General features: G+C 45.3%; 1 protein-coding gene across 2 annotated transcripts in view; it reads right to left on the reverse strand.

Moving 5' to 3' along the window:
* LOC109411671 (neuroligin-4, Y-linked) overlaps nucleotides 1-13,738 on the reverse strand; it is a 112,611-nt gene that overhangs the window by 11,600 nt on the left and 87,273 nt on the right. For both annotated transcript variants that reach the window (XM_062857100.1, XM_062857101.1), the window contains exons 5-6: nucleotides 3,537-3,689; nucleotides 2,984-3,461 (exon numbers count right to left, since the gene is read on the reverse strand). In XM_062857100.1, the coding sequence (XP_062713084.1) occupies nucleotides 2,984-3,461; nucleotides 3,537-3,689 (631 nt within the window). The remainder of the gene's footprint in view (nucleotides 1-2,983; nucleotides 3,462-3,536; nucleotides 3,690-13,738) is intronic.

Genomic DNA, 13,738 nt, shown 5'->3' on the forward strand with positions numbered 1-13,738 from the left:
GCCATTATGAGGACGACGTCATTTGCGAAACCGACGATCTTGACTTCTCTGGATAGCTCCAGTCCTAATACTCCATTTTACATCATATTTCACAACGTAGGGCCGAGAATAGAACCCTTCTTTTTCTTCTTCTGTATGGCTCTACGTTCCCACTTCACTTGACACTACGTTGGAACTTGACCTGTTCTATGAGCACTTTCACAGTTATTAATTGAAGGGCTTTCATGGCTTGCCATTACACGAATTTGTATATGGTGAGGCAAGTACAATGATACACTATGCCCGGGGAGTCGAGAAAATTCTCCCGACTTGAACGGGAATCGAACTCGCCTTCTCCGGATTGGCGATCCATAGCCTTAACCACAAGGCTAACTGGAGACCCCTGTGATTATGATTGACCTCTGGCTTACATCAACATCGTAGATCAAGACTCTTAATAGGGTATTGTACCATTTGGGCAGGTGTACCTATTTTGGGCACTTGCCGCTATAACTAAGTCAATTGCAAACCGATTGATTTGGGTTTTTGTACAGAGTTAGATACTGTACGTGCCTAACTCTATACAAAATTTCAAATCAATCGGGTGAAATTGACTTAGTTATAGCAACAACTGCCCAAATGGTACAAGACCCTATATGTAGCTTAGAACTTTGCACAGATTGACGAGGACCCACACACTATGCGGCACTGTGACAATAACGGCCTTCCAGTTGGTGCTGTTAAAACCGTTAAACGTATTCTTCACATCTATGGCGCAGTACCAATTACCCTTTCACTTCCATTTTGACGCTCACTTCGCGAAGACATCCTCTAGATTACATCCCTCATTGATCTTCCTTTCCGGAATCCGCACGCTTCCCAGGGATTTCTCGATCAGTTCCCGGGAAGCCAAACTTTTTACCAAGTTTTTGCCTTTCTCGTACACTACAGTGTACTGAAAGGGACTGAAAGGCTGCATGTTCACTCAAAAAACTAATTTTCGATTAAAGGCTCGGAGAGTCGAGTCACATATACCAATCAACTCAGTTCGACGAATTGAGTTGATGTCTGTATGTATGTCTGTGCGCAAAAAAAAGTTCACTTACTTTTAAGGCACTTCCCATTGACCGGATTATAGCTCGAATCGAACCTGAAGTTTACCGCATTGATTGTTATTGAAAGTAGTCCGGATCGGGCGAGGCGTTTCGGAGTTATGGCCATTTCAGTGATCCTGACCAGCATGCAACACCGGTAAAACTGGTCGAAACCAAGCTTCATCGTGCGACACACCAAACCACGGCGACTTTTGTAACCTTTAGCATGGTTGACGAATTTTGTGCTGTAATTAACATTAGAGACCGAAAATTCCCCGTTGTCGGTCCAATTCTGGATGGTAGCCTAATATTCGGCTCCAAATCCATGGTGGCGGCTGTTTATTGGTGTTCTAGACTCTCAAACCATGCGATATGAGCATTGATATGAGGAAGTAGTCTGGACGGTGACCAGAATATACAAGATGGTGGCCTAAAATCCAAGATGGAGGCTCCCATTTTAAAATGGCGGCTGTTAAATGGAATTTTAGCCTCCTAAAACCATGCAATATGGGTATATTTGGAAAAGGGAAGGCGTCCGGAGTCCAAGACCAGAATATCCAAGATGGCTGCCTGAAATCCAAGATGGCGGCTCCAAAATCAAGATGGTGTCTGTTTAATTGAGTTTTAGGTCCTAGAACCATGCAATATGGGTAAATTTGATATAAGACGTCCGGAGTCCAAAAATAACGACCAAAATATCCAAGATGGTGGTCTAAAATCCAAGATTGCAGCTTCAAATACAAGATGATGGCTGTATAATGGAGTATTAAGCTCAATATGGTGTATGGTATATTTGGAATGGGTAAAAGTTTAAAAAAGACGACCAGAATATCTTAGGGTGTCTTAAAATTTAAGATGGCAGCTATTTAATGGAGGTTTAGATTCTAAAATATTTAAATATGGGTTTATTTGTTATGTAGAAGAGTTCAAAAATGGCAACCGGAATATCCGAGATGGCGATCTAAATCCGACGCTTGGTACTAAAGTTGTACCCTAGGTAAAGTGAGGTGAAACTTTATTGTTATTTTTTCCAGTACATTTATAAATAATATCAATAATGAAATCTCAATACTGCGCCTTACTTTGCCTAGGATATAATTTTTTTCACAGCCGTCGGATCACTCTGCGGTCTTCGACAAAGATGTTCGGCATATAGAAGAATACCAAAGGATTAATTATCAAACACTTACAGTGCCACCTAGCGACAAAACACAAATCCTCGCCACCCGACACCCGAATCCTGGCCAGAACGTCAAGAACTCCTCCACGTGCTGCACTTCCGCCGGCCGGCCTCATCGATACGAGTTACACACCACATCTCCCACACTCACACACCTCGTAAGTCAAGAAAAAAAAAACAGTTTAAGAAAGAAGAGTGTGCTTTCTTGGACCCTTGACGAGCTCACGCCGACCCTAAGAGTCTCTAGTGCTAGGGCTGGCCCATCTGACCCGCCGGGTAACACTTTCGTCTGTTGGGGCATTATTACAATTTTCTGCAATAAAGGCACAACTCAAAATCAGTCAACTTTTTCCATAGCCGTTGAAAAACAGTCATCCAAAATTCACGAAACAGATAGTTCTACAGCCCCTTTCCATAATTCGTTTACTTTTTCCAAATGGTGAGTGAAATAATATGTGAACTGGTAAAATGTGCTTCAAGATTCCCAACTTTCAAACGCTTATTCTGACAATTCACATTTTTGAATTGTGCCCCTATTGCAGGTAACCGACTATATGTAATAAACTCAACGTGAATATGTACGGATGGATTAGCTCATAGTTGTTGACCGTTTCTAAATCTAAAAGCATAGTGTTAGAAAATTTCAAACATCCCAGCAGTTTAGCACAGGTTTAGAACACCCTACTGAATCCTCACCAAAGTGCACACAATCATAAATTATTGAAATTACCCACTAAATATGTCGCTATACTGGCCCATCACTTTGTGCGGCGTGTTTGGAATCACCAATCCATCCACTATCGGTCCGAATCGAGTGGAAAATTGTGGCGAGGCAATTTTCACATTCAGTATCTCACTGTAGCGTTTCCGTCGCAGGCAGGCAGCAACTTCATCGTTATCGCCGTTTAGCGGACAATTGAGTCCTTGTAGCACCTGCATGGTCGACTGCAAGGGATGCTGCGTCAAGGCCCAATCGGACAGGGCTGACCCGGAGAGTAGAACCGCCCGGTGAAACAATCCCTTGGCAACAGGTGACACCATCAGAAAGTTTACACACGCTGCTCCCGTTCCGTGGCCCATCACCGTCACCAGCTTGTTGTCGCCGCCGAACGCACCGATGTTTTCCTTTATCCATTGCAGGGCGGCTATCTGATCGAGTAAACCGAAATTGCTGGTAGTATGGTCGCTAATGCCTGGTTTCATGAAGCCTGCCCATAAATTTCCATTAATAGAAAGAACACAATCAATTTCCATTCAATTTTCGATTGATAAAATTCATTTACCCAGAATTCCAAGCCGAAAATTTAGCGTGACCACGATGACCCTGCCGTAACTGGCCAGGATTGATCCGTCATACGGGTTGCCGCTGTTCCACTCGTAGGACTCGCCGTGTATGTACACAATTACCGGATATTTCGCTTGTGGTCCAATTCCATCTGAAATCGAGGAAACGAATTAATTATGCAGGATTCAACGTGGGATGATTAAAATAACATTTCGAATTATTGCCAAGCTCAATGTGGAAGCTGCTGCTGTGGTGTGATAGCAATTGTCGATGCCGTTGTACCTACTCTGGGTCGGTAATTTATTCGGGTGATTCTGCTGATTTCGAAAATCAATTATCAAACTGATACAATGTTCTGTGAAAATCAACATAATACCTGGAATAGACTACGTTATTGACCACTTGGAATTGTAATTGGTTCTGTGCTAGATCATCTACCATTTGATTTCGATTTAACCGCAGGCCGCTTTTAATGCCTGAGTTGATAGATTTTCTGGAATTGTAAAGCATATGAATCGAATACAAGTAGGGAATCGCGCCACTTGGGCGGTGGCTTCTATATTCGTCTGTTTTCCACTATAACTCAGTCAAATTTGAACCAATTGACACAACTTTTGGAATGTGGTGAGATAGGTATAGTATCTACCCGTGTACAACATTTCAAGTCAATAGGTTCAAAATTGACTGAGTTATAGCGGAAAACAGACGAATATAGAAGCCACCGCCCAAGTGGCGCGATACCCTAACTGTAGCGTTATGATAATTTAAGAGGAACTGGAATTGAGCCTTAAGTTAATTTTCTGCTGTTTTATGTCATCAGGTAGAGCTGGCTTCGTACTTTTCCTTTCAACAAGGTGTTTCCCAATGTCATCCTCTTTGAACATCTCTTACGTGCCATACATACTGCGTACACTAAAATAGCGAAATTTTGGACCAGTAATAGAACATTGTATGTAGGTTATACCATAAAATTTTAATCAAAATCGATTGAGTATTTGCGGAGATATTGTTGAATCCTGAGATCTGCCATTTTAAAGTTTTGTACAAAGATGATTCAAAAACAAGAACACATTTTTACTGTTTTATTTATATAGCCAGAAAAAGTTAACCGATTGCAATGCCTTCAATGCCGGGACCGCCATACCTTAGTATGGATGTAGCGACACTAGCCAGAAGTTTGCACTTACTGGCGTACACCGAAAGCGAAATTGGACATCATCCGGGACAGTGCCACTACATCTTACGCCACTATATCTATACGCCTGTAAATCAACGTGGCTACCGAAGGTGAGCTTAACGTCGTTCATCGCGCCCACGTGTTTGTAGGGGCGCTTCGTCGTGATAGTGCAATCGCCTACATTGATCACCGCTCCGACTTCCGGTTGTTAACAACCATTACCTCAGTTTTGTGGTGAGCCAACTCCAGTTTCCTGGACCTCATCCACGCCTCCGCCACCTTGATCAAGTTAGTGGTAGTCAACTACACTTCTTGGATCGTCTCACCGTAGATCTCGAGCGTAATGTCGTCAGCAAAACCGACAATTTCCACTCTCACCGGGAATTCTAACCTCAACACCTCGTCGTACATGACATCCCATATCACCGGACCTAGGATAAAACTTTGCGGGACTGCTGAGGTTATGTGAAAGCACTTCCGACCCACCTCTGCGTCGTAAACTAGTACTTGATTCTGGAATAACTTCCGAGAATCTTGTACAGGTACCCGGGTATCCCCACACGCAGGAACGCATCGGCAATATCTTGCCAACTGGCGCTATTGAACGCATTCCTTACATCCAGAGTTACTACTGCACAGTAGCGTATCCCACTTCTCTTTCGCTGGAGCGGTATGTCGACGGTTTTTGTAAGCCGAACTGGCTACTCGAGAGACCATTTAGAACCTCGGTGTGCCTAAACATTCTATTGAGGATAATCTTTTCGATCACCTTCGCCGCCGTGTCGATCAAGCATATTGTTCTATATGCCAACGATTTTCTGGGTGGTTTCCCCGCCTTTGGCAATAGATATAGGCTCTGACCCATCCACACTTCTGGGAGAACTCCCTCGTCTAGGCATTTCTGCATAGCAGACCTGAATATCTCGGGAGCCTCTGAAATATCTACTTTTAAGGTCAGGTCTGGAACTCCGTCCGGACCTAGAGCTTAACCTAGGGCCTAACCTAGGTTAAGGGACTTTGATATCCCCGCAAGTTCCACATCGGTGACCCTCTCCTCATCGCCAGCTCCAGTCCCAGGCTGTCCTACGAAAGGAGCCCAAGGACTAGGATCATGACGCGAGAAAAGCCCCTCGATGATCCCCTCAAACATCTCTTGAGATTGTTCTGTAGGAGCCATTACACCTCTCGTCTTGGCCATCACGATCCTGTAGGCATCACACCACGGATTCGCATTTGCACACTGACAGAGACCCTCAGAGCAGGCCTTTTTGCTTGCCATTATCTCGGTCTTCAGTGAGTGCGGTTTTTGCAGCAACTAACACCACCTGCCGTTCGTTTCGTTCTTCATCAGATCGTGCTCGCTGCATCCGTCGCCTAGCCCGTAGACAGGCGCAGTGAAAGTCCGCAACCGCTTGAATCCACCAGGTAACCGGTGGTCTTCCATTTTTAGGGTGGACTCACCTAGGCATGGTCGCATCGCACACACGTGAGAGCACCGCTACCCGCACGTCACCATCTAAACCAAGTAGGTTTCGCTCACGGCGCACCGCTCCCCTAAATACCCCTTCATCGAAGTATGATGTCTTCCACCTTCGAGGACTAGGCCTTGGCCTAGCCGCCTCTTCATCTACTCGCTGCTTGTTGTAATCCATACTGTAGCTATCATCTACTCTCCAGTTTCAACTAACTGTTAGGCCAGAACTATAAAAAGTTCCGTCAATAATCAACTCTTCACCGTTCCGACTAAAGGTACTCTTGGTACCGACTTTAGCCAGGCCGACGTCTAGTATGGCCAGTGTCTTTAACAAGATCTGACTCCGCTGGTGCGTGAAACGGCTTCCAAATTGCCCGACTCAGATATTGAAGTCACCCGCTATTACCACCGGCCTAAGCCCTGTCAGCACGGTCGTCATACAGTCCAGCATCTGCGTGAGCTGCTCGATCAACCACCGCGGAGGCGCATAACAACTACAGAAGAAGAACCCGTTTACTTTGGCACCCACGAAGCCCTCATAGGTAGTAGGTACCAACTCCTGGACGGGGTATTTACCCGTCAACCCATCCGAGACCCAATTGCCGTTGCTGGCAGGTATTCGGTATGGGCCCACTGTGATAGCGATATATGTCCCCCACTCAGAAACTGCCTGACAAAACAGTTGCTGGGCTGCGTCACAATGGTTTAGGTCGAGCTGCACAGATAAAAATAATGATATTTACACGTCATGTAAACTTCATTATAGTCATGTAAACTTCCTGTTATGATGGTTTACATGATATATTATGTAAATTTGTGTTATATGTCATGTAAAAACTCTGAGTCATGCTGAATTACATGACATATAACGGAAGTTTACATGATATTTCATGAGATTTACATGACATGTCATGCAAACATCTGTGAAATCCCACGCTCCAATCATGTGCATTATATGTCACAGAAATTTACACTCTCTTTTCGATCTGTGTGCGTTACCTGCACTGTTATTTGTCAGTGACGCCTCTACTGAAGGCCGGTCACCTTAAACCTTCCGTTGAGAGCTTGCTGTTCGCAGATTTTCCGGAACAAATCAATCACTTGGGTGGACTCGTGTAGCCTTGTGCCTTGTGACCTACACCGCCACATAGCCTGCAAAGCTTGCTCTTGTTGCGCCTTTGCAGTCCCATGACTTATGTCCTGGCTCCAGACACCTTGAGCTTCCCTAATTTGACGGACTTGTTAGCTTCCGCCACAAGTAGCTATATGTACCAAGGCCACCTGTGTCCCTTCCGGGCCCTACCGTAGCCTAACGGCAGTGGTGACCACCTGCACCTCACACTGTTGTCGCAATGCAGTGACGCAAATCGACCACATCTGCATCAGCCGAAAATGGAGACGGAGCCTTCTTGATGTGCGGAACAAACGTAGCGCCGACATTGCGTTCGACCATCATCTCCTAATCGGCGAGTTCCGACTGCGCATTGCTAGGATCCATCGACAGGAGGAGAAAATCGTGCGCCGGTACAACACACGCCGACTGGAAGACGCAGCGATGAAAAAGTCCTTCGCCGAGGAGCTAGAGAACCGTGCTGTGGATATTCCAGCAGGTGGAAGCGTAGAAGATCAATGGAGCGCCATCAAGAACGCCTTCATCGTTACCGGCGAGAATTATTTGGGTGAGCTACGCTCCCGGAGAGAGCAGTAGATCATAGATGATACCTGGAGGAAGAAAGAGGAGCGAAGGAACGCCATAGCCGCGATAGAGCGGGCAAAAACACAAGGAGGAGCCGTCAGCGCTATTCGGCTCTCGAGAAAAAAGTGAAACGCTCATGTAGACGGAACAAAAGAGCGTGGGCGGTCTTCCTAGCCGACGAAGGCGAGAAAGCCGCAAACACCGGCGACATCCGTCTCCTCTTTATGTTTCACGTCGCCTTAGTGGGACCAAGAATAATGCTACGATGCCCGTGAAAGACACGTCTGGACAGTTACTGATCGACCCCGCTGACCAGTTGAAACGCTGGTTCAAGCACTTTGGAAACCTTTTTCAAGTGTCGGTCACGCCATCAACACCTGAGCATGATCCGCCAAGGATTCGACGCATTACCCGTGTCAACACCGAAGCTCCATCAGTGCAGGAGATAGAAACAGCCATCCGTAGCGTTAAATCGAACAGGGTCCCAGGAGTTGATCGTATATCAGCTAAGATGCTCAAGGCTGACCCCGTAGTATCCGCACAACTACTGCATCAATTATTCTGCAACATATGGGAAACCGCGGCATTTACGGTCGACCGGATGCAAGACGTCTTAGTTAAGGCACCCGAAAAGAGTGACCTGACTGAATGCGATAATTGGTGGGATATTATGTTACTGTGTATCGCTCTCAAAATCCTCTTCAAAGTGATCCTTACAATAGGATCGGATACAGGAGAAGATTGACGCAACTTCCGGCGGCAGCAAGCAGGATTCCTTGCCGGACGATCCTGTATGGACCATATTGTCACGCTCCGTATCATCCTGGAGAAAATCAATGAATTCCAAGAGTCTCTACCTGGTGTGCATTGATTACGAAAAAGCTTTCGACCGTCTAAATCACGGAAACATGTGGGAAGCCCTCAGGCGCAAGGGTCTCTCTGAGAAAATCATCGGCCTCATTGAAGCACAGTACAGAGCATTTTCGAGCAGAGTACTGCACAACGGTATTTTGTCCGATCCCATCCGAATCGTTGCTGGAGTGAGGCAAGGATGTATGCTATCACCGCTACTGTTCCTCATCGTAATCTACGAAATCCTGGTAGGTGAGATTGACCGTGAACCAAATCGTGGATTGCTTTGGCAGACCATTACCATGAAGCACCCAAATGACTTCGAACTGGCTGATGGCGTTGCTCTTCTAGCTCAACAGCGCTCTGATATGCAGAGCAAGCTCGACAATCTTGCCTATCGCTCCTCAGCTGCAGGTCTTACCATCAACGTCAACAAGACCAAATCGTTGTTGAATGCAAACACGGTCAACCTTTCCAGCTTTACAGTAGCTGGACAATCAGTGGAGAAGGTTGAAAGCTTTCAATATCATGATAGCCAAGTGGCGGCGAGGTGCACGGATCAAGAAGGTGAGGGCTGCTTTTGCGAGTTTAAGAAATGTATGAAAAAACAACCAGATTAGTCGACACACCAAAATCCGAATTTTTAACTCGAACGTGAAATCTGTGGTGTATCAATGGAGAACACGCAACGGCTGCAGGTCTTCATCAATAGATGCCTGCGGTATAGAATTCGTGCATGGTGGCCTCACAATTGGATCTCCAACGTGGAGCTCCATCGTCGATGTCATCAAAAGCCGATAGCGACAGAAATTCGGAAACGAAAGTGGAGGTGGGTCGGCCACACTCTACGCAGGGACGGAAACGAAATCTGCAAGCAAACGTTAGATTGGAACCCAGCAGGACATCGCAGCAGAGGTAGACCCAGGGGCTCATGGTGACGCAGCCTCAACAATGAAATCAAGCAAGTCGACAGAAATTTGACCTGACCTGGTGGGCAATCGCCTAGGGTGGAAATCTCTCAATTCGGCCCTTTGCACCACCGTGGGTGCCCAGGACTGAAAGTAAGTAAGTAGTCTAAGTATCCTTGAAAATATTGTACCATATTGAATCATCATTCGATGTACAAAAGTAATCGAAATCCCACTTATGATGCGAACGAGTTATTATGGATTGCAAACATCAGTCTCGAATAAAGCATTAAAAATGTGTGCTACTTGAAGCATGTTTCATGTTGAATAGTTTATATTTCTCATATTGTATGTCTGTTCACAAGTAACAGTAATATAATATATCATATTATGATGACATGACGCAATATAAATAATGAAGGTCATACGTCGAATTCGTTAGTTGCACACGCAACACGGCTCGTCCTCGTCTTCCTAATGATTGCTATTTCTAATTATTTCACTTTTTTCCGTTCGAATTGTTTCCCTCGCTGCAGTGCTTCGATGATTGCAATCTTTCGGAAAAATCCTTTGAAGTAGGTCAGTCGCGTGAAAAATAGTGCAGCCCATTCGAATGCAATAAAATCCACTTCTGCTTGCAGGGTTCCGCCATCGCATCGCAAACGCAGTTCATCGGATGGTTGGTGATGGTAGTGTAGTAACTTTTGCGGGAAGAAGGTGGGCAAAGTGCCACGGTGCGGTGGTGGGTACACATCTATTACTGGTATAGATACTCTCCGATTCCGTCCGTGATCAGGTGAAGCGAGCCAGCAAAATGGAAAATTAATTACACTCGAGTGCTATTGGAATAATATGAACATAAATTCCAATTTCAAAATAAGAGCCGAAGCGCCAACAACCGACGACGTCGTCAAGTGATGCGAAGCGAAATATACTTCCACTGAAGCCGGTCGCCGAGAGGTTTGCTTTGTGCGTTTGGACCCAGCAGAACCGAGGTAGGTGGGAGGATTCGGTAGCAAAAATAATTCTTTTTCCAAGCTGTCGGATGCCAGGAAGATTGGCGAGGGGTGGTACTTAGTTTTGGGAGAGCGGAAAAATTCGTTGGTGGCGTCGTACTTCAATAATATTTTCCGCGCGTCCGTCGATCGGTTGTAAGCAGACTGACGACAGTTAAATCAATTATAGTGGCGACCGGTTTGTGTCGAAAATTGCGCTTCATGGAACAAAAATAGAAGCGCTTCGTTTTTTGATGTGCGGTGTTCCTGTTAGAACTTGGCCTGATTTTTTTACATACGTGTAGGGTAAAAGGGTATAATACGCCCCACCGGGGCAAAACGCCCCCCTTCATTTTCTAGCGATTCAAGCGCTTTTTGCATGCGGGATCGATTGGAAATCTTAAATATTGATGATTAATTGCCATCAAGCTGGTCCGTTAGTTGATTGGTATAGAGAAGCAATAAAAATATCAAAAAGTCTGAAATCGAGGCTTTTGGCGTAATATTTTACCTCTTGCAAGCTGGCTTCATTGTAAACGAAGCTAGTTTTGTTCGCTTATGTTATTTTGCAACTTTTATGCAGTTAAACACTTGTTAAAAGGCCCTCCTAGGATAAGCATGTGGTAGAATTATCCCCTGGTACAGTTTTATCACGGGGCTTTATGTTTTTCTTTTGATGGGACGTATTGCCCCGTTTGTTTTGATAAGGTAAATTTTGGAACGTTTTCGGAAAACGTTTCAAAGCTTCCATAGCCGCCCCTCCAGAGGTAAAGTTCTCATGCAATACTTCACTGACTTTAGAAACAACGATTTGCAGTGGACAATAGATGGAATAATGCGCCAATTTTAGATATAGGGTCTGGGACCATTTGGGCAGGAGCACCTATTTTGGGCACTTGCTGCTATAACTCAGTCAATTTCGAACCGATTGACTGGATTTTTTACACATGACTAGATACTGTGCGTATCTGATCGTGTCTCAAAAATCAAGTCAATCGGTTCAAAATCGACTGAGCTATAGTAGGAAGTGCCCAAAATAGGTGCTCCTGCCCAAATGGTCCCAGACCCTATTACCATTTCTGCTTAGGGGGGGCATATTATACCTGTTTACCCTAAATGATGCGGTTTACTCACGTAACACTCTAGGGGGAGGGGGAGTATGGTCAAGCGTAACGGCCCATACAAAAATTTCCAGATTTTCATACAAAAAAGCGTTACGAAGGAGGGAGGGGGAGATCGAAAATTGTAGATTTTAGCGTAACGTAATAAATGGACGCTGCCATACGTAGATCATGAATAGATTCGATAAGTAGGAACTTAAAGGGGGCGGGGGCAACATGTTTGGGATAGGCAACTTTTTTTTCTCTCACGATTGGAAAGTTAGCGCCCGCTAGCAGACGAACGAAAATGGCCTACGACTCATTGATTTCGCCGCCTCCAAAAATAAGGCCATACGTAGCATCCTTTTCCAACACAGTCTCCCTTATCGTTACACCTGGAGATCACCACAGCAGACGGAATCGCATATCGAATCCGAACGCTATCTGGTGATGGTCAAACTGTGCCCAAAACGCTCCCATCAACAATGTACGGTACCGGCGACCGCTAGGTACAACCAAGAGCGACTAAAACAACCGGATGTCGCCTCAGCATACGCGCAGAATCTCGAGGCCGCGTTGCCGGACGTGAGCGAGCTCGATGAGGCCCCTCTAGAGGATTGATGGAGTACAGTGAAAGCAGCAATCAACGACGCCAAGAGCTCCATCGGGTACGTGGATCGGAATCAACGTAACGAATGGTTCGACGAAGAGTGCACAACGGTTATGGAGGAGAAGAACGCAGCGCGGGTGGTAATGCTGTAGCAAGGGACCCGATAGAACGTGGAAAGTTACAAACAGAAGCGGAAAAAGCAGACCCGCCTCTTTCGGGAGAAAAAGCTCCACATGGAAGAAGCGGAGTGCAAAGAAATGGAACTACTGTGGCGTTCCTAAGAAACACGAAAGTTTTACAGCGGCCGTTCGCTCGTTGCAACATGTTTACATTGCAACGAGAGGATGACATTCTTTAATTGCAACAACTGACAGCTGACAGTTCTTCTGTGAAAAAAAAAACTGAGGGGGCATACCAATGTTTTCATTTGAGTCACAAACATTTTACGAGATTTTTAAGTGTCGGTCAGAATAACAAATGTGAATACATAGTTTGTACATAAAAGATACCGGTAAAAACAGACGTAAGATAGTTCCAAATATTGTTCGTACAGTTGAAAACCGGAATTTTTGACAAGCAAAAATCCATTTTTCTCCTAAACCGTGCGTCGGACACAGTGCGCTGGATAGAGGACCAAATACGCTGTCCAGTGCACTTTGTCTGACGTTAGGTTTCCCGTATGGATTTGGAGAAAAGGCGATTGTCACGTGTGGAGAAACTTCGGGTTTCAACCGCGACAATATGAGTTCGACTGAGAATGAATCACTTAACACGGCATTCGCTGGAGTGCTCGATGAATCAACCAGTTTGGCATGTGATCCATCTTCTGGTTCCGTTTGTGATTCGGAAACTGAATCATCAGGAACATCCTGCATCCTCGTTTCTTCTACAGATTTGGCACCACCATCAGGTAATATTGATGATTCAACCCAAATTTCAAATCTAATTCCACTATTTTTAGCGGACACATCTCCTGACACAAGATCCTTCTCCACGCCTGGAACATCTGGTGCGCTGTCATCCGAATCGATAACCATCACGACATCCGAACTATCTTCTGTTTCGGCTTCTGATGCAGCTTCTGAATCAACTTCTGGAAAAGCTACAGCTGGCGCTGGTGTGAAACGTAAATATACTACGCTCAACTTGGTGACAAAAATGCAAATAATTGAGGAGGCGGAAAGAGACGAACGACGATTGTGAAAAAATATGGGGTAGCAACATCTTCCGTTTCCCGGTACGTGACAAACAAGAACTTCATATGGGAAAATGTTTAAAAGTATCGGGGACATGGAATCGCTGATCAGAAAACAATGAAAGAACCATGCTATCCCATTGCTGGAAGATGTGGGTTCTGCAGGAACGCGAACGGAACATGATCATCCCCA

This window comes from Aedes albopictus, chromosome 3, assembly GCF_035046485.1.
Source record: "Aedes albopictus strain Foshan chromosome 3, AalbF5, whole genome shotgun sequence".
Lineage (NCBI taxonomy): Eukaryota > Metazoa > Arthropoda > Insecta > Diptera > Culicidae > Aedes > Aedes albopictus.